Raw genomic sequence first — 23,192 nt, 5'->3', positions numbered from 1 at the left:
TGAGGGCCCAATTTTTTAAAATGTCCTCACAAGTATAGTAAAACTGCTAGAAAACCCATTTCTGAGGATATTTTAGCTGGTCCTCACAAGTAAAAAAGGCTCATAAATCAGCTAAATTATGTTTCTCTTTAAATCTAATGAAGTGCACAGGTTTCTGTGAGGGTTAGGTTTAGGTGTAGGGTTAGGGATAGGGGATAGAATATATCTTTAGCCTGCTATAAAATCAATGAAAGTCTATGAGATGTCCTCACAAGTATATCAAAACAAACATGTGTGTAGTGTGTGTGTGAGTGAGTGTGAGTGTGTGTGTGTATGTGTGTGAGTGAGTGAGTGTGTATGTGAGTGAGTGAGTGAGTGTGTGTGTGTGTGTGTGTGTGTGAGAGTGAGTGAGTGAGTGAGTGAGTGTGTGTATGTGAGTGAGTGAGTGTGTGTATGTGAGTGAGTGAGTGATGTGAGTGAGTGAGTGAGTGAGTGTGTGTGTGTGTGTGTGTGAGTGATGTGTGTAACAGGAACATAGGAGACTCTTTGTGCCAAGTCACAGTTAAACAGCTGGTTACACACATATACACACTCTCACTTATTCACACACACATGTTGGTGCAGCTATCATTATGAGGACTCTCCATAGACATAATGATTTTTATACTGTACAAACTATAGATTCTATCCCCTAACCCTACCCCTAAACCTAACCCTCACACACACACACACACACACACATGTTGGTGCAGCTATCATTATGAGGACTCTCCATAGACATAATGATTTTTATACTGTATGAACTATAGATTCTATCCCTAACCCTAACCCTACCCCTAAACCTAACCCTCACAAAAAACTTTCTGCATTTTTACATTTTCAATAAAACATCATTTAGTATGTTTTTTTAAGCAATTTAAATTATGGGGACACTAGAAATGTCCTCATAAACCACATTTATAGCATAATACCCTTGTAATTACCAGTTTATAACCTAAAAAAAAATAGTCCTCGTAAACCACTTAAACCTGCCCACACACACACACACTCACTCACTCACTCACACACTCACTCACACACTCACTCACTCACTCACTCACACACTCACAAATGCAAACAGTCGTAGAGTTGTTTTCATATAAAGTTAATTATAAATTAACAGAGACTAACTCGAACCCTAAAAGAAACTGCATTATCAGAATTAAACTGAGGATGTCCTCAAATGTCACCAAAAGTAGGTTTCATCTGATTCACTTACACACACACACACACACACGTTTGTTTTGATATACTTGTGAGGACATCTCATAGACTTTCATTGATTTTATAGCAGGCTAAAGATATATTCTATCCCCTATCCCTAACCCTACACCTAAACCTAACCCTCACAGAAACCTGTGCACTTCATTAGATTTAAAGAGAAACATAATTTAGCTGATTTATGAGCCTTTTGTACTTGTGAGGACCAGCTAATATATCCTCAGAAATGGGTTTTCTAGCAGTTTTACTATACTTGTGAGGACATTTTCAAAAATGTGGCACTCACAAGTATAGCAAAACCTGTACACGCACACTCGCACACACGCGCACTCTCACACACACACACACACATACCTGCACTGCCAGGAAGTTCTCCTCATCAGGTAGAATCCTGTATGTGTGGACGTGTTTCTGAAACCTACAGACAGACAGACAGACAGAATTAGGGTTAGCTAGAGGCTTCAGTGTTTGTGTATATATATGCAGACATACTGTATATCAAGTCAAACGCTGGTATCTTCAGATGTTCTTTAAATCAGTTTTCTTTAACCGAATATGTTTTATACATATGTTCATCTGTTATTCTGTGTTTACATGCATTCTTATCTTTGGCAATATTGTTCAGTCCAGCACAATGAAGATTTCGAATAGAACAGAGAGAGAGAGAGAGAGAGAGAGAGAGAGAGAGAGAGAGAAGGTTTGTCATGTGGAAGAATTGAAAGCAGGTCACTGGTTCAACCATGGCATTTTCTCAGACTGCACATTTAAAAGCATTTACACACACACAGAAACTCAAGCTCCTCTGATTTACAGACTGAGGCTCACATTTTCCCTTTGTCTGCAGAGTGAAACAAATCATGAGTGTCACACTGAATGTGTGTGTGTTAAAAACCTGTCTATGTCAGTCAAACATGCAGAATGTACATGATGAGGGTTTTGAGGTGCACACACACACACACACACACACACACACACACACACACACACACAAACAAATGCTCATAGTGTTTTGACTAACAAATCCATGAGTGAGAGTGTGTGAGTCCATTTCTTTTCTCAAACGGAGTTCAGAAGCCCGCATCATTTGATAAACAAACTATGTGTGTTTGTGACCTTCTAAACATGACACCGTTCAGGAACAAGACCCAGATAAATTTTTCTTACAAATATATATATATATATTTCCTTGACTTTGTTTACATGTGGTATCTGAAAACACACACAAAAATAAATAAATAAATAAATAAATAGTGGACCATTTTCTTTAAATTTTATTGGTTTTACTTATTTTTGTTACACTTGTGTTCCCGGTCAAAAATGACCGCCCATTGGATATGAATGGATTAGACCAGGGGTCAGCAACCTTTCTGACATGGAGTGCCATTTTTTTATTTTCCTGGTCAATGGCTGTGCCAACCCAGTCAGTCGTAATTTAATCATAACACATTGGTTGTATAGATATGAATGGTGATGACACGGCAAAGTCACACCCACAAAGCATGTTAAACATCACAGAGTTTAACGCAGTTCACAAATGGTAAAAACACAAAATCGACTACACTAGAGCATACATTTGTGCCATCAAAGAATTGAAGCAGAAGTGGTTACCTGTGTTGAACTTGCTCCGCAGATGCTGACTGGGAGTGAGAGATGTGGGCCGGGTAATTAATGGGAAACACCGCACACACAATCGTGTTGACTTGAGCGCTCTCTTGTGCATCATCTTTCCATGTACACTCTTTGAGGAATATTTCAAGCTATACTGATCATATTATGTTGTGTTTGGACTCGTTTGAATCGGGATAGTCTGCTGTAAGTTACGATATGTCATTGTCTATGTTATATGTATGTTTCAGGAAGTAATAAGGAAAAACGTGACAAAAAAACCTTTCCAACGATATCTAACACATGGCTATCTCATCTTTTTTATGCTTTGACCAACTCAGAATATAACTGTTGTGATAACAAATGTGCAAACTATGAGAACGAAACAGTTCTAATTTGTCAGCAAATTAAAAAGCATTATTAAAGAATGGTTATGATCAGCTTTATGCATTGTTCAGATTCTAAGCTGACACCTATTTTGTTCAGATCAAGCAAGTGGTTATTTATGATGTAATTATTTATTTATTTCCGCAGGGAGTGCCCCCCACTGGCCCAGTATAAGCTCAGTTTAATGAATCCTTCTATCGATAAAAAAATAAAAAATAAATAATAATTATATATAACATATCTATTAAATGTGTTCATAATTACTAAAAAAAGAAGTTGATAAAAAGATCTAATGCAATATCTTGTGACAATATATGCAATATGAGACATTTATAAACAATCTTAGTGGGCCGGTCATTTTTGACCGGGAATACAAAACGTGTTAGCACAAAACGAACACAACACAAGGGTTAAAACTGTTTATGTGTGTTTGTGAAAACATGATAAACAATCGATTAGTGATACTCTGATACTAAATTTGTGTGCTGCTAATACCAATATCTGATTATTTAAAACATTTATTTGGTTCTGCCTTTTTATGCTAGCTTGTTTCAAATCACTGATAATCAATTAAACAACTTTGAAAGAAATTTAAATAATGACTTTATTCTCTGGGTCTCTACATGTCTTCCATGTTTCAGAGTAACAGTAGATCCACCTCGTGAAATTCATACAAATCACAATGTTGCCGTCATTGTAATTCCACACAGGAGAAACTTTCACAAGTTTTCGTTTACACACAGCATTAGTGTTAGGCTAATGGTCCGATACATTTTTCCACCCCCTTTTTGAAAAGAAATAATCGTCCCTGATCATCGTCTGTTTTTAAACAATTGATTTATGTCCGATAGTGTAGATGTTTGTTTACATCACCAAAAACCGAAGTTTGACACATTGGTGCACCTCTACATACCATTGATTGATCATTCTGTCATTCTGTCTGTCTGTCTAAGCAGGAAGTGACAGTGTGGAATAGGAAAGTGAAAATAACAGCGTGTTTACACAAGATCTTTACTGTCCATCACACACACAATTACTCACATGTGCCATCTGTACGTATGTATACGTATAATGTATGACACCTGTCTGTGTTATTATATCATGCAGCTGTGATGTATTTCACATCTGTGTTTTGCCTTTAAATTATTAAATGTGTGTTTGTGGCTCTTATTTTCAACTGTTCAATGTGTTCCTGTCTTACATTTGACCCAGTGACACACACACACACACACACACACACAGTGTGCCACGAACCATGTCGCTATGACAACAGCAACCCACAGGCACTAAATGATCAGTGTGTGTGTGTTTCTAAAGGTCACTATAATAAAAGAGAAAATATCAATAGTGACGCCAGGATGATTAATCGATATAAGTTGATTTCTAGCCATTTTGAGATTATCAGCATCATCATGGCAGACTAACAGTGACACCTTGTCCTTCTGTCAGTTCCAAAATCTACCGTTAGTGAGCGTTTAATTAACTACTACTTTTCCCTCCCCTGTTGTCAGTGACTTTTGAGTAAATATTGTGTAAATAAGTGTTCACTTAAACCAAATAAAGCACATTTTGCTATGAAGTTGCATTGCATATATCAGCATTGCATCGGTCATTCAGCCTTTGCAAAACTCATTTTGGTCGAGCACACTTCTACAGCTGCCGACCGTCAAACACCAGCACTAAAGATCAAATACTGACACAATGATAAAAGCTGAAAGTGGTGTTGATGGTCAGCTGTAGAAGTGACCGTCTGAATGACCGATGCAGTGCTGATATATAAAACATGTATAAACACATCAGTCTCAAACAGACATTCAAATACAAATAATAAAATCCTGAAAACCTGCTGAGACCTACAGAACCAGATGATGTTCAGAATCACATGACTAGACGGAGTCTCTCACGTCAATACTACCGCTTTTCTACTCGACCTCAGCCGCCTGAAATCATGTTTTATAGACACGCCGACCTCATGAGAGACAAACGGAGAGAAGAACAGACAGACAACAAACCAAACTCATACTGAACTAAAGTGTGTCTGTGTGTGTTTGACCACGGACAGAAAAAGCCTGCCGACACCGCCCTGGATAATTTCAGATGAGCTGGGGAAAGATTCAAGGTCTCGTCTCAGACACACACACACATACACACACACACACACACACACACACACACACACACACACACACACACACACACACACACACACACACTATGGATGTTGTGCAGAACATGTTTGCTTCAGGACTCCGATTTTACATGTGAAAATATGTGGCAACCCAACGCATAAGGCTGTCACGATTATGAAATTTGGCTGATGATTAATTGTCAAACAAATAATTGCAATTATAACAATTTCACGATTAACTGTCACATAACTTCATATTTTTGAAGGTGCATGTGTGCTTCATACACCTAAAGAAAATCATTTTAACATATTTATCTTCAAATATATAAACAATAATAAAACAGCGATATATGATTTCCTTTAAAGGCTTTAAAAACAACAAAATGTGAATGATATGAAAAATAATGTTTTAAATATCAAAATGTTTCTAAATACTTCAAATATCTCTCTTGGTCAATTTTACATTTACACTGTTGTTTTTTGGAACTCATATTGGTACATATCTTTATATTGTATATATTTATATTTTATTATATAACACGTACGGGATAATGGACAGTCAGCCGGTTGTTATCGCATAATAAACTCCAATAGGATGATCAGGATCCCGACGTGAAGCGGAGACTCTTGTATCATCCTGAAGGGGTTTATTTTGTGATAACAACCGGCTGATTGTACATTATCTCGCTTATTACACAGCTAATAACCAAATAAATAAATACTTAGACATAAAATATTAATTTGTTGAAATTATACAATTTCAAATCACTGAAAAACAAATCACCGAATAGCTGAAATCAACCTCCGGTTTGAGTTAGGTTGGTGTTTATTTTGTGAAAATGACCGTCTGACTCCTCATTATTCAACTTATTATAAGACTACTTGCCAAATAAATAATAAATGCACATGCAACATTGATTTGAGTTGATTAGCTTACTTGTAGAGATCTCACAGTGATCTGAACAGCAGGAGAGACGGCTCGCAGAACCCGGATGAGCGGTCTGATCCGTCTAAATCCCCGGATGTGCGGTTGTTACAGAGCAATAGCAGACCACTAGATGGCGCCATTGATCAATCAGAATAGAGTATTCCAGAGAGCCGTGTAATGATATTTTATATTATGCAACTGTAAAATATATGTCTTAATCTCTTCACTTTCACATGTTATTTTAAATCTCTTTGATTAAACCCACGAGCTCTTATTTCTAATGAAGCAAATCCTTTAATGATTTAGTTTCACCATTTCATCACTCCATAGAAATAGAAGCGTGCGTCTGCATAGAGTCACTACGTGTATTAACCACCATGACCAGGAATATTTTTAATTACACGATCGTTTAAAGTGAAGCTGGAGCACTTTGCGTTCACCATCACAGTTGGTTTGGCACGAGCCTCTGCCGTGGGCACATCAGAGCGCTTGAGAAGCATTTCACCTGCTCTTCCGCACAGGAACTGCTCAGATTGTCACCCGCGGTGCATCTCAGTGACGCTCGGAGTTCAAGCGAATTACACACAATATATTAGCATAAAGTTCCCTTATTTGGGCATTAAAATGTGATTGGAATTTGAAGTGCGGTTATTTGAGATAACCGCGATCAGAACATTATTTAATAATCACGACAGGCCAGGGGCCTGGGTATCTCAGCGAGTATTGACGCTGACTACCACCCCTGGAGTCACGAGTTCGAATCCAGCATGTGCTGAGTGGCTCCAGCTAGGTCTCCTAAGCAACCAAATTGGCCCGGTTGCTAGGGAGGGTAGAGTCACATGAGGTAACCTCCTCGTGGTCGTGATTAGTGGTTCTCGCTTAGTGGTGCGTGTGGTAAGTTGTGTGTGGATCACGGAGAGCAGCATGAGCCTCCACATGCTGTGAGTCTCCGCGGTGTCATGCCTGATGAGTCACGTGATAAGATGCGTGGATTGACGATCTCAGAAGCGGAGGCAACTGAGACTTGTCCTCCGCCACCCAGATTAATGTCTTCTAAAGCAACACGATCACTTTTGGTGCAAAAAGATCAATATTTATGTACTTTTTAACTATAATCCAACCGCTGGATGACGTTTATGATGACTGTCTGTGATTTTTGGAGCTTCAAAAGAGAAATCTCCATCCACTTGCATTTTAAGGACCTTCTGAGCTGAGATATTTTTCTATTTTTCTTCAAATGTGTTCTGGTGAAGAAAAAGTCATACACACCTGAGATATCATGAGGGTGAGTAAATAATGAGAGAATTTTCATTTTTGGGTGAACTATCCCTTTGAAAGTGCCGCGTTATGCACCAGATCTTTTCTGGTTATTATTGGGATTTTAGTTGCACAATAAACTGCTGGGATTTTATGCATTTTGGACTCTTATAAGTTTTTTAACATTCTATAATTTCTGTAAATCAGTTGTAAAAATTATCAGCCAATTAATCGGTTATCGGCCATTTCCACCACATTAGTTATCGTATCGGCAGAATCCACTAATGGTTGACCTCTAGTATTAATTTGCCAAATTACTGGGATGCCCAATTCCCAATGCGCTCCAAGTCCTCGTGGTGGCGTAGTGACTCGCCTCAATCCGGGTGGCCGAGGATGAATCTCAGTTGCCTCTGCGTCTGAGACCGTCAACCCGCGCATCTTATCATGTGGCTTGAGCGCGTTGCCACGGAGACATAGTGCGTGGAGGCTTCACACCACATCCATCCACCGCGGCATCCACGCTCAACTCACCACACGCCCCACCGAAAGCGAGAACCATATTATAGCGACCACGAGGAGGTTACTCCCCGTGACTCTACCCTCCCTAGCAACCGGGCCAATTTGGTTGCTTTGGAGACCTGGCTGGAGTCACTCAGCACATCCTGAATTCAAACTCACGACTCTGGGTGTGATAGACAGTGTCTTTTACCACTGAGCTACCCAGGCCCCCAAGCACACATCCTTTAACATCAATAACAAAAGATATGGTAAGAGTTTTTCCTCCTTTTAAAAAGTTAATAAGTGTATTTATTTCACTACCAAAACTTAACATAATTATAGAGTTAGTAGCATTTCTTTATTTGTATAAAGCATTGTTTTTTTCTTTATTTGTATAAAGCATTGTTTTTTTCTTTATTTGTATAAAGCATTGTTTTTTTTCTACTGTCTGCAAACCATACAGACCTGAGACCCATTTTTGGGTCACGACCCAACACTGCTGAATCGCTCATGATATCAGTGATGTCTCTTAATTTCCTGCTGACACACACAGAACATCTCCTGAATGCTGACATTGATAAACATCAGATCACTGAGCCGACAGCATCACACTGCAAGATCTCTGTCATGAAATAGTCATCGCTCCTGAACATCATCACAGCAGAACTGACTGTTTAACCCTTTAATGCATTCCTCGGGTCTTTAGTGACCCGGGACCTCATTCCATGTACCTCCTCTATTTTCTGGAGTTATGCCCACACCTCTTTAGAACTATTCTGTTCTGAATAGCGTAACAATAATAATTGCAAATAAATAGTTTGATTACCAAAAATGTATAGGGTCTTTAGTGATCCAAGATATGTAATAGTGTCGCAATGTATATTTCCACTTCTATAAATCATATTTTTTATGATTATTTCATTTCTATTTAAATTCACTATTATATTACATTGTTTATTACAAGATAAATGAGTGCCATATTCATATAAATTACTAGTCGCCATTCTTCGCAATGGTGGTAAATTATCAGTATCCCATATGCGTGTACACATACATATTATATACATGCTGTTTCTTACTCAATGTGGCGCTGATGTTTCACTGAATGACTTGATTTATATTTGACATTGCTATTTGACAAAGAAGCATCATGGAAGTAAACTATAGCAAGTTTAACACATGAACAGTATAATATGACTATTGTCATTTGGGTGTACTACTGAAATAATGTAAGTTGTGCATCTATTTAGACTCAAAGAGAGCCTGAGAAAATACATATGTGTAACTGATGTGCTTCTTATGAGTTATGTGTAGCTCAATATGTGTTTGACAGACAGTTGAGTCTCATAAAATTTCAGTGTGGAAGCAATTAATCCCGTTCTATCATTTCTTGCATCATCTAAATTCTAATTACCCACTAAAGACCTGGTAATGTAACTAAGCTTGGGGAAACAGCCAATGCATTTAAGGGTTAAAGGAATGTTTTGGGTTCAATACAAGTTAAACTGCATCTGTGGCATGCTGTTGATTACCACAGACAATAATTATGACTCATTCTCACTCTGTAAAAACAAACAAAAATCATGTTTCTAGTAATTACAATGGAAGTCCACTGGGCAAGACATTAAACTAGAATAAAGGTTAAAACTCTGTAAACACGGTGTATATACAAAGGTATACACAGTTTCGAAAGTAAAGCCACAAGACTTAGCGTTTAAGCCAAGTTACCATAGCAACTGGGCTAATTTGGTTGCTTAGGAGACCTGGCTGGAGTCACTCAGCACACCCTGGATTCGAACCCACGACTGAACTCGCTGAGAAATTGTCACACTTCTTAAAGTTCACGTATGCTCATGACAGATAGGCCTACACCTTTAGTAGTAATTTATTGATATTTAACTTGAAATCATATAATAAAATGGGGCTATATGATTAATTTTAAGGCTTTAAAGCCTTTTTCATAAATTACTGCACAGGGATAGAATTACATAAAAAGTAATATCTTATGTTATATCATTTATGAAACCCAGACAACACCACCTATATTATTTTACATTATGCAATAGTAATAATGTATACTGTATTTCTGTCCTAAATTTTCACTCTCTCACATTATGTTAAGGCTCTCCGATAAAAACCTACAAGCCCTTATTTCGCACGTAGGAAAACATTTGAAATTCTTTGTGCATTTGAAAATATGTTTCTTCATCTATCATCTCGAGAGTAATGAAGCGTCTCCTCCTGTGAGTCATTTACATTGTGTGTATGAGCCAAGAACATTCGCCCTTGTGCAAATAAAATGAAAGTGAAACTATAAAAATCCTCACTTGTATTTTCGTGGGAATTTGGCGCAAACATCCGTAGACGGTACGCCCATCAGAGCACTTTAAAGCGGTTCATCTTAACATGCTCAAATGCTCAAATAATACAAGAATGGAATATGAGACGCAAAAACACGTCATGGTAATCATGGTATATCTATATTTGCTTAAAATTCCCATATGAGGACAGTAAATTGTGACTGGAATATGAAGTATGTAATGCAGCTATGTATGGCAAGCCACGAGGTACTTATGTCATAAAATACAAAGTGGACTGGTACCTCTTCACTTTCACGTCGCACAAATCAATCGAACACACAAAAGGACCCACAAACGAACCGTACTCAGACCACCTCCTGAGGTGCTGCTTTTGGGTCCTTCTACACGTTATACCGCTCTGAGAGTGCTTGGAGTGCTCAAATGAACTAGGCGTGAAAACGCCCTAAAAATATTATTTCTTGAATTATATGTACGAGTTCAATTACGGTTACATTTAAACATCATGAACACAAAACCACTTTAAAACTTCATAGCTCAAAAAACACACTTTTATACTGAAAAATTCATGTAAGTGCTCAACAACAATACAAGCTTCACATTTCCGCTTTTATACACTCCACTACATTTGCACTTTTTCTTTTTCTTTTTTTTTTTTTTTTTAACAAACTGTGGGACGAGAATTGCTCGTCACAGATGCTGTAGGCTACACAGAGCCAAACACAAAAGATTCCTTTAATCTATTGCATAAGAAATAAACCTACAATTTGAACTACTGCTGGAAATATGTCACGACCTCTCAATGAGTGAAACTGTTAAACACAGTGTCAAGATGGTTAACCAGTTCTAGGTATAAACCAAGACACTGACTCAATACTGCTGATGCACATGATACAATCTGTGTAAACTTTGACACACACTCACACACACTGCACATACACTCACTAACACTCTCTCACACTTACACACACTGCACATACACTCACTCACACAGACAGCACATACATACTCACTCACACAGACAGCACATACACATACACACACACACTCAGACAGCACACACACACACACACACACTCAGACAGCACACACACACACACTCAGACAGCACACACACACACACTCAGACAGCACACACACACACACACACTCAGACAGCACACACACACACACACACTCAGACAGCACACACACACACACACACTCAGACTGCACACACACACACACACACTCAGACAGCACACACACGCACACACACTCAGACAGCACACACACGCACACACACACACACACACTCAGACAGCACACACACGCACACACACACACACACTCAGACAGCACACACACGCACACACACTCAGACAGCACACACACACACACTCAGACAGCACACACACACACTCAGACAGCACACACACACACACTCAGACAGCACACACACACACACTCAGACAGCACACACACACACTCAGACAGCACACACACACACACAGCACACACACACTCAGACAGCACACACACACATCAGACACACACACTCAGACAGCACACACACACACACACACTCAGACAGCACACACTGCACACACACTCAGACAGCACACACTGCACACACACTCAGACAGCACACACTGCACACACACTCAGACAGCACACACTGCACACACACTCAGACAGCACACACTGCACACGCACTCAGACAGCACACAAACTCACACACACACAAACACTCAGACAGCACATATATATATATATATATACAAACACACACACACACACAAACACTCAGACAGCACACACACAAACACTCAGACAGCACATATATATATATATATACAAACACACACACACACACACACACACACACTCGCACACACACTCAAACAGCACATACACAGCACACACATACACACACAGCACGCACACAGCATGCACACAGCACGCAGCACATACACACTGTGATGACTGGTGTGTAATCAGGAGGGTTGTTTTGTGATTTTTGTTCATTCATAATAAATTTTTTGTATAATAATTTGTTTGAATGTGTTCTGTGATCACTGATGTGAGGACATGAAAATAATGTGACACTAATTAATTTCTTCATGTACTGTAAATAAACAGCGTTCACACTTTTACACACGTGATGAAAGTTTCGAATTCAGCCTGTCTGATATACAAAACTCTTTCTTGGAATTGCTGACAGTGTCTTCTCATTTCCCTTACAGCCTGATGAAGATATTTTACGAGAAATTACAATGGAAAATGCCACCTGATGCCCAAACTAAAGACACTGAAGTCTCATTTGGAAAGCACGGAAAGTTCCGTGGATTTATGCATGACACACAACAATCCTCTTCATGATGCTGATGCCTGACTTAATAAACACTTCAATAAACACTGTCTTTCCACCTCAAACAAGAGCATTATTAGCTAACTCATATTTTGTTTGCTCATTGAAGTTTGTAAACGTCTCATGCTTGTGTTTCTGGACTGACTTTATCAGCACACAGATATTCAAATGATTCCTGCCGAGATTTGACCTGAACCGAACAACACAAACAGATCACACACAGAGAAACATGTTAAAAGACGTCTATCAAGGAGCAGCTGAAAGTCAATCTGCTCATGTCTTTTAGTTCTTCACAATTTGTATTCCCATAATGCACTCTGATTATTGGATACAACAGGATGTACACTAGCTTTTTACCCAACAGTCAACACAGCTGGTTAACAAGTGGCACTACCCTTAAAATAGCTCATCTGTGGTGCCAGTCCAGACACACTGCACAAACACTGAGAGACGTGTTGTACACGCATGTACACGTGTTATGTCCGTAGGATTCTTCCGGTCCCGTCAGAAACACACATAATCCTGCATCCCATCACACACTTCAGCTGGACACAATCAGTGCCAAAACAGTAGCACTTTATAATAAAGTTACACTTCTTAACATTAGTAAATGCATTAGGTAACGTCAACTAACAATGAGCAATATATTTCTTACACTATTTGTTCATTTTTGTTAATGTTAGTTGATAAAAATACAATTGTTCATTGTTAGCTCATAGTGCATTAACTAATATACAACTTTTGATTTTATAAATGTATTAATATATGTTGAAATTAACACTAAAGATTAATAAATGCTCATGTTATGTTCATTCTACGATTAACTGTTTAACACTTTAAAATATTAACGCAATTAATGCAGTTTTTTGTTTTTATTTTTCACTTCCTGAAACTTCACTAATTTCCCCCACTTCCTGTGGCTACAATCGCCATATATAAATGTCCAGGTGGTACACGCTCTAATCATCTTCGCACGGAAACCGATTCTGTGGAGCAATGCACGCTTATTCATCACGCATGACACATGTCGCAGGCATGATAAACACGGGAGCGGATTTACTGTGCGGAGAAAAGCGACTTCACCTGCAAGAGGTGAGACAGGTTTGGCAGAGATACGGACAATCTACCATTTCACTAACTGTCAACTGAACAAGTGTCAAAAGCGAAACTGCACGAGAGAAACCCAACATGTGCGCGAGAAAATAATCGTTTTGAGATTTTAAACTTCTGCATTCAGTGTGTTTTGTATCTGTATGTATAGTGTCTAATAACCTCCGTTCATATGTACCTGCACAACCTTCGATGATGCCTTTATTTGTTCCCAGAGGCGATGTTTCATAAGCCGTGCTGAATGCGAGATCTGCGTGTCTGTTTACTATACACCGCTAAGAAAGAGAGAATGCTCTCTGACAAGAACGGAGAGTAAAATATGTTTATTAATTTGCCAAGATGAAACAAGGTGCAAAGAAAGTCAAAGCAGCATTTGCCCTGCGGCTTTCTTCTTTCTGCTGGTTGTGTAAAGTTTGTGTAAGCATGTCAGACGGCGAGGAGGACCGTCCTGTCAGCGCCTGATCTCTCATTCATTCTGCCTGTGCAACAGTATATTGAGATATACGGTAAAACTATATGCATTCAAAACCAATGAGTTTTTGAAAATCATAATTAATGATAATAATATGACGACATATATTGCCAGCCTGTAATATAAAGCAGCATAATGTAGCATTTCTGTATCGCTAAATTAGCCGGAAGTGGCTGATACCGGAAGCGGTCCACATTCAAGATTGATAATGGCAGTGCCCTAGTTTCTCTGAAAAATAAGGTGGATATCTTTCCACAGATGCGGTTAGTACGTGATTTTATCACAGTAAAATCATGTTAACACACGTCTTGTGTCTTGTGTCTATACTTTTGAAACAGTGAGTATTTTAATGTTTACAGATTGACCCCATTGACTTCCATTGTAAGTGTCTCACTGGAACACACATTTAAAGAAAAGGAGGGATGAGTGTGTGTGTGTGTGTGTGTGAGTGTGTGTGTGTGAGTGAATGTGTGTGTGAGAGAGTGTGAGAGAGTGTGTGTGTGTGAGAGTGTGAGAGAGTGTGTGTGTGTGTGTGTGTGAGAGAGTGTGAGAGTGTGTGTGAGTATGAGTGAGTGTATTAATTTGTGTGAGTATATGTGTGTGTGTGTGTGTGTGTGTGTGTGAGAGAGAGAGTGTGTGAGTATGTGCGTGTGTGAGAGAGTGTGAGTGAGTGTATTAATGTGTGTATGTGTGTGAGTGTGTGTGAGTATGAGTGTGTGTGAGTATATGTGTGTGAGAGAGAGTGTGTGAGTATATGTGTGTGTGTGAGAGTGTTGAATGAGTGTATTAATGTGTGTATGTGTGTGTGAGTGAGTGTGTGTGTGTGTGTGAGAGAGAGAGTGAGAGTGTGTGAGTATATGTGTGTGTGTGAGAGAGTGTGAGTGAGTGTATTAATGTGTGTATGTGTGTGTGAGTATATGTATGTGTGAGTGTGTAATGTGTAAGTGTGTGTGTATATATGTGTGTGTGTGTGTGTATGTATATGTATGTATGTGTGTGTATGTATATGTGTGTGTGAGTATATGTGTGTGTGTGTGAGAGAGTGTGAGTGAGTGTATTAATGTATGTGTGTGTGAGTACGAGTGTGTGTGAGTATATGTGTGTGAGTGAGTGAGTGTGTGTGTGTGTGTGTGAGAGAGAGTGAGAGTGTGTGAGTATATGTTTGTGTGTGAGAGAGTGTGAGTGAATGTATTAATGTGTGTGAGTATATGTATGTGTGAGTGTGTGTTTGTGTGTGTGTGAGTATGTATATGTGTGTGTGTGAGAGTGTGAGTGAGTGTATTAATGTGTGTATGTGTGTGTGAGTATGAGTGTGTGTTTGTGTGAGTGAGTATATGTGTAAGTGTGTGTGTGAGTGTGTGTGTGTGTGAGTATGTATATGTGTGTGTGTGAGAGAGTGTGAGTGAGTGTATTAATGTGTGTGTGAGTATATGTATGTATGTGTGTGTGAGTATGTATATGTGTGTGTGTGTGAGAGAGTGTGAGTGAGTGTATTAATGTGTGTATGTGTGTGTGAGTATGAGTGTGTTTGTGTGAGTGAGTATATGTGTAAGTGTGTGTGTGAGAGAGTGTGAGTGAGTGTATTAATGTGTGTGTGAGTATATGTATGTATGTGTGTGTGAGTGAGTGTGAGTGAGTGTATTAATGTGTGTATGTGTGTGTGAGTATGAGTGTGTGTTTGTGTGAGTGAGTATATGTGTGTGTGTGTGTGTGAGTATGTATATGTGTGTGTGTGAGAGAGTGTGAGTGAGTGTATTAATGTGTGTATGTGTGTGTGAGTATGAGTGTGTGTTTGTGTGAGTGAGTATATGTGTAAGTGTGTGTGTGAGTGTGTGTGAGTATATGTATGTATGTGTGTGGTCATTTTTATGCATGATGAGTTTGAGGTCAAACTGGTCACGTGATCTCTGTGGCTCCCGCGTGCCAACTGAAAGTGTTTGGATTTCCAACTAGTAAATAAAATTTGCTGTGCATTGCATAAACCCTCATGCCGTTGTTTTATAACAAAACTAAACTATGCCAACACGCATTTATAATCGAATAACACGACACAAAACAAACTTCACAGTCACACCTTCATTTAGTGAAGACTACTTGAATACTGACCAAAACACATTAAAAAAAAAACCTTTAAACTATCCAAACTATCAAAATATCAACTATATGTACTACAACTTTACAAAATAACATTCTGTCGCTCATTCTGTGACACAAACTGCTTTTGTTTCCAAATTAAAACAGTCTTCACTGCAAACGCGCAATATGACGCGACGCGTCGCTCGCTTTCTTCGTAGACAGTATGAGGGAGAATAAAGAAAGTACACAAACACACTCACACGCATTTCTCGTGTAAAACAATGTGTTATGGATATATAAAGTGATATGTATGCGTTATAAGTGTCTCTTACAGCACGCATAACGCGTATGCGCCGCTCACGCTCTCGCTGTCCCTCACGAGGAAACTCCCGTCCCGCCCGGCGCGCGCCAGCAGCTCCTCCGCCGCCGCGCGACTCAGATCCCGGTGATACCAGAGCGGCGGAACCGGAGCACACACACCGGCCATCGCCGAAACAACGAATTATAGTCCAAAATATAGTCCAAATCCACTCCAAACACTCTCGAGAGGCCGCGCGTCACACGCAGCGCGACAGAGCGTGTAAAGTTTCAGAGCTTCTCCTGCTTTCCTGTTAGTTCCTGAAAATCCTCCATGAGAAAAATACACACACACTCACTCAACAGCAGGGGCGCACACACACACACGATAGCATTCACACATATGCATATCAAACTTCTTTCTACGTCACTAACTCATGTGCACTAACTGTTATTGTTAAACTATGCACTAACTTAGTGTATTGATATAGGGTACAACAGGACTTAAAGGGACAGTTCACTCAAAAATGATGTGTCATGCCATCCCAGATGTGTATGACTTTCTTTCTTCTGATGAACATAAATGAAGATTTTTAGAAGAATATTTCAGCTCTGTAGGTCCATACAATGCAAGTGAATGGTGACCAAAACTTTGAAGCTCCAAAATGGAGATAAAGGCAGCAAAGGAGTAATCCATAAGACTGCAGTGGTTTAATCCATGTCTTCAGAAGTAATATGATAGGTGTGGGTGAGAAACATAACAATATTTAAGCCCATTTTTAATCTCCACTTCAATTTTCACTTTCAGATGTGAAACTAAACAGGCACCACATGTGACTTTTAAATGTAAAAGTGAAAGTGGAGATTTAGAGTAAAAAAAGGACTTAAATATTGATCTGTTTCTCACCCACACCTATCATATCACTTCTGAAGATATGGATTAAACCACTGGAGTTTTATGGATTACATCTGTTTCCTACATGTGATTTCTGGTCACCATTCACTTGCATTGTATGGACCTACAGAACTGAAATATTCTACTAAAAATCTTAATTTGTGTCCTGCAGATGAAAGAAAGTCATATACATCTGGCATGCCATGAGGGCGAGTAAATGATGAGAGAATTTTAATTTTTGGGTGAACTATTCCTTTAAAGATGCTGTAAGCGATTTTAGCATTCTGAAGCTTTTATGTGACTGAGCCACTGAATTAGCCACGCCCCCTCATTCAAAAACCCCACCTCCAAAGATAACTTTGAGACCAAAACAGAGCAAAAGAGCAGCATTGTTTGTTTCTGTGGCTGTCAAATTCAACAGTGGCACATTAGCGCCCTCAACTGATAAACATAATGAATCACAGCCTCAATGATCCACTTCATAGACAACACTATGAGAACAAGCAAATTGATTGACAGGTGAAAGTCTACAGCTGTCACAGAGACCGGTGAGATATCTCAAGGCACTTATTTCATTAATATTTTTAAGGGAGTAGGAACATTTTTGCATACTTTTCCATGAAAAAAATAGCTTATAGCACTTTTAATTTAACTTGATATATTTTTGAGCATTTGCCGTCTGTTTCAGTTGTTTTACCCACAGATTCCTTCCTCTGAACTAAACTCGTGTCATCTGTGGACACAGTGAAATATTTAGATTTATGGAGTAAAAAACATTGTTTTTATTAGATGCATTAGATGGACATTTCAAACATCTTCGCTATTCTCTAGTAGTCTAATTGAGTGGAATTCAATCTATATTCATAGTATTGCTATTATGGCTTGCCTTCATGTCTTTATATGCATATATTCATAGGCCTGCACAGTATATAATTCATAGAATAAGTTTACTTTTCAGATTAATCTCTTTGACTGGGATTCTGTCATTGTTCAGTTATTCAATTATTCTACTAAATTGTGAAAATAAACAATTACATAAAATATTTGATTTTATAGTTTACTTTAAAATAAAAAAATACATTACTAAGAATGATATGCCCAATTGACTCGCCTCAATCCGGGTGGCAGAGGACGAATCTCAGTTGCCTCCACGTCTGAGACCGTCAATCCGTGCATCTTATCACGTGGCTTGTTGAGTGTGTTACCACGGAGACGTAGCGCGTGTGGAGGCTTCACGCTATTCTCCGTGGCATCCACGCACAACTCACCACGTGCCCCACCGAGAGCGAGAACCACATTATAGCAACCACAAGGAGGTTACCCCATGTGACTCTACCCTCCCTAGCAACCGGGCCAATTTGGTTGCTTAGAAGACCTGACTGGAGTCACTCAGCGTGACTGCGAAATATTAAGTTGCAGTTTCGAGAAATAAACTTGCAATTACGAGATATAAAGTTTTTTTTTTTGCATTTGCAGTGGCATTTCTTGTCATTGTGTCATGCTCTCTCAATGCGAAAATCTTACAAATATATCATTAGAACAATTAAAGAGTATATAACCATACTAAACGGGCATAAAACATTTGAGTTAAAAGAGTCAACATTTGTTGTAGCTACAGAATAAAGCCAGAGAACACTCAGATGTGCCGTCATTGTCTGTCGTACGTAAGGGACCGTCTTAAAATTCCACCCACTGCACTGGAAATTTGTATAATTTTCACACAAAAAAATTCCGCATAAACTGCATCACTTTTCTCCGTGTTTGACAGCAGCAAAACAATTGCTTGAAAAGCTTGTGTGATGCTCCTATTCTACCTGATGCTCCGTACAGGACTTGAGCCGGCATCTCCGCCATGGGAGGTGGGTGCGTTAACAAGGAGGCTAAAGGCTACAGCCCCTAGCGTCAGTCGCTAGTGCACCTCTTGAGGTCAGGAGAGTGAGGTTTATACATGTTGCACAGCTATCTATCAGCTGGCTCCCGTTACACTCACCCCCCTAAACCTCACTCCCATCTGGGTCACGGCACCATTGTGACACTCCTGTTCTACCCGCTCCGTACGGGACTCGTACCGGCGTCTCTGGTATGGGAGGCGGGTGCGCTAACAAGGAGGCTAAAGGCTACAGCCTCTAGCGTCAGTCGCTAGTGCACCTCTTGAGGTCAGGAGAGTGAGGTTTATACACATTGCACAGCTATCTATCAGCTGGCTCACCGTTACACTTGACACAGTCCAGACATATCCAACTGCACATGCTGACATTCTGGGTTGCCAACTGTCCCATATGAGCCGGGACATCCAGTATTTTAGCAGAAATGTTGACGTCCTTATGGGATGCCTATTGTCTCGTATTGTAGAGCCTAGATGCTTGATTCTATTGCGTTCACTAGAGACACAACTATATGGCGTTCATGTTGTGTATTTGCTTAAAATTAGTCAAATGTGTTTAGAATTTAAAGTGCTCAATAATTCCAGTCATCTCAAATAATCACGGTTTGATAAAATGATCGCTATCAGGTGGTGTAATAATTGCAACAGGTCTAATTATTAATATATCTGTGCTTTTAGTTTACCGTTTTATTGTAGGTCTACTATTTTAACCAAAGATTACTTTAATGTAATTTTAATTTAATTTTAATAAAAATGAAGGCTCTTTCATTAAACACATTAAGCATATCATGGGCCGGCATGGAAGGAGCCAATCATGACCAGGACCATTGGATGATCTAGACCACATCAACCCATCATCAACAGTCTGCAGGTCCTCCATTGTGTGCTGAACTTTGTTTTTTTTTGTTGTTTTTGTCAGAGGCATGAACATGGACTATACAGTATTTGTGACAGAAAGAGATACAGCTGCTACTGTCTGACTTCTGTGTGCTAGAAAACACAGAGTGCAACTGAAATAAATTGTATACACACACACACAAACACACACACAGATGGATCACGAGGTGTTCAGCTCAAGCATTTAGTGTAACGCGTTTATAAACAGCAATGCAACACTTGTCATAACTTGAACTTTGTCTTTAGTCACATGTCAGGCAGGTAGAAACTACGCAATGATTTTGTGACCAATCAGTCAAGTTTCTTCTTTGCATGCCATGCAAACCTCCAGTACTCTAATAACAGAACTAGTACAGTTACAGCAGGGCTGTGATGTCCGTCATTCACTCCATATTCACAGTCTACAGGACGTGTGTTTATGAAGTGTCATGCATTCAGAGGCCAGTGATATTTCCAGTTAAAATCAGCCTGGGAATCGGGGACTTATTCACCATTTTACATTTAACAGCTCTCTCCACTGCCCCTCCCCGAGAGTCCCCCAAAAACACCAAGTAATTGCCCCACTTACTGTCAAACAAATTCTGAACCCCCAGCATTCTGCTTGACATCTCCTCGAAAGCTGCCACCCTCCCCATCTCCGCACACCACTCCGGAAATGAGGGCGCTCCATCCGACTTCCATCCCCTTAAAATAATTTGCCTGCCAATGATAATGCTGGTCAGAACCCAATTTTGTATGTGTTTATCCCCCAAATTTATGACCGCCCCATCGACCAAAATACAGAGTCTGGGGCAGAATGAAATTTGAGTGCCCAAAACGTCACATATAAAACTCTGAACCTTCAACCAAACTTCTTGGATCTTAACACCCCCCCAAAAAACATGGGTTGTGTCTCCATCTTCTCATTGGCATCGCCAGCAGGTGGGTGTGTCTTTAAGACCAAGCCTATACAATCTAGAGGGGGTCCAATAGAATCAGTGCAAAAGCGAACTTCCGTTGATGTAAGAGTTTCTTGCATTCCTTGAATCGATCACGTTTCTATCTTGTCAAGTCTGGGAACAAGAAAATGTTGTGGTTCTTCCAAAAAAGCCTTCCTTTACTCCTCGCCTCACGAAACACCAGATCTTTATCGGATGATCTCAGAAATTTGGCCAGAATTGATCGGGGCCTGTCTCCCTCATCAGATCGCCGAGCCGGAACCCTGTGAGCTCGCTCGATTTCCAGCTTATGGCCTGTTATGTCGAGCAGACTCGGGACAAGCTCGTCTAGGAATTTCACCATATCTCAGCCTTCTCCGTTCTCAGGAATTCCAACAATTCAGATGTTGTTTCACCGGTTATGTTTCTCAAGGTCTTCCAACTTTTCCCCCAAATGCGCTCCAAGACCGTCTTGGTCTCTAGCGGATTAGCAGATAATTCCCTCTCCGATGACTCCAGATAATCGGTCTGTTCCTCGACGTCCCCCACTCTTGTAACCAACTAATTTTGTCTCCATGGCCATGATCGAACGACATATTACAGCAAGATTCTCCAAGTCAGCAACGACCTTTGCCAGCAGTGCGGACATGCTCGACAGTTGACGCTGAATTTCTCCCACCGCACCGTCCAAACTGAGTCCCCGGTCTGCTGCCCTGTCAGGGGTGTTAGCATGAGCTTGTAAGTGTCTTTTAATGTTTCCAGAGTCCGAGGATTTTGAATTCTTTGACATATTGTCTTCATAGAACAGTTATGGAACAGGGTGTATCGAATCTCACCGGTTTATGACACAAAAAGTATTAAAAACTAGCAAAGTGCGCAGAGCTCTCCGTTCACATGTCCGAACCCCCCATGGCGCCATGCGACTCCTCCAGATTTATTATTATTATTATTATTTAGGTGTAAAGTAGCCCATTATTCACCCTCATGTTGTTCAAAACCCGTGTGCTGTTATTTTTTCTGTAGAACACAAAGTATACAAAAAAGAAGAAGAAAACCTTGTACACCTGAGAGATTATCAGCAGGTCTGTAGGAAAAAATACTGAAGTAAATAAACAAGAAAAAAATCCTCGACACTGCTGCTTCTTGCGAATAGTATACAATTTATTAATACAACATATTCTAAACAGAATTATTATAATACTTATTATATTAATTTATTTTGTGCAGGTTTATTGTTTTCTTTGTAGAACACAAAATATTTTTTTTTATGTGGTCACTATGAATGTCCGATACTATTCTAACGACAATAGTATCGGACATTCATAGTGACCACATAAAGTTCCAAAAAGGACAACACAAAAAAGCATGGCCGCAGTACCCCCCTAAATTTTCCTTGTGCCCCAACCCCCTGGATTGATGCCCAAACACAATCATGAAGGACCAATACCCCCCATTCATGTCCGACAGTGCGACAACCAGCTGCCCACCCTAAAGATCAAAATGACCCCCCTAAAGATCACACCTAAAGTTCCTCCCCATCATAAAATTGTCATAAAAGAAGTCCATATGAATTGAGCACTATTTTAAATGTAAATTTCAAGTCTTCTGAAGTCTTATAACAAATGTCAGTCACTATTTAGTGATAATCTTGCCCTTGCTGCAACTCTCAAATCAAATATTGGAATATTGGACAAACACTGCGTGGAATAGACATGAATACATCAAACGTTGTTGGTTTTTGAGCGAATAAAACGTCATGACATCATATCTATGCAACAGGAGCCATATTCTTTAAATAAAAAAATGCATTTCATGGAAAAATAACAGCATACAGGTTTGGAACTACATTAGGATGTGTAAATAAAGGCAACATTTCTAGTTTGGGTGAACTATTCTTTAAGGGTTTAGCACATGAATAGGGTTGCCACCCGTC

The 23,192-nt window shown here is 39.6% G+C and overlaps 1 protein-coding gene across 1 annotated transcript in view; it reads right to left on the bottom strand.

The window, feature by feature from the left end:
- Positions 1-17,006, bottom strand: part of LOC127430054 (phosphatidylinositol 3,4,5-trisphosphate 5-phosphatase 2A) — a 53,051-nt gene extending 36,045 nt beyond the window's left edge. The window contains exons 1-2 of the mRNA XM_051679491.1: positions 16,701-17,006; positions 1,594-1,657 (exon numbers count right to left, since the gene is read on the bottom strand). Of these exons, the coding sequence (XP_051535451.1) occupies positions 1,594-1,657; positions 16,701-16,855 (219 nt within the window). The 5' untranslated portion in view covers positions 16,856-17,006. The remainder of the gene's footprint in view (positions 1-1,593; positions 1,658-16,700) is intronic.
- Positions 17,007-23,192: the final 6,186 nt, after the last annotated feature.

This window comes from Myxocyprinus asiaticus, chromosome 39, assembly GCF_019703515.2.
Source record: "Myxocyprinus asiaticus isolate MX2 ecotype Aquarium Trade chromosome 39, UBuf_Myxa_2, whole genome shotgun sequence".
Taxonomy (NCBI): domain Eukaryota; kingdom Metazoa; phylum Chordata; class Actinopteri; order Cypriniformes; family Catostomidae; genus Myxocyprinus; species Myxocyprinus asiaticus.
The sequence above is the reverse complement of the archived record's forward strand: the minus strand, read 5'-3'. Positions and strand labels throughout refer to the sequence as shown.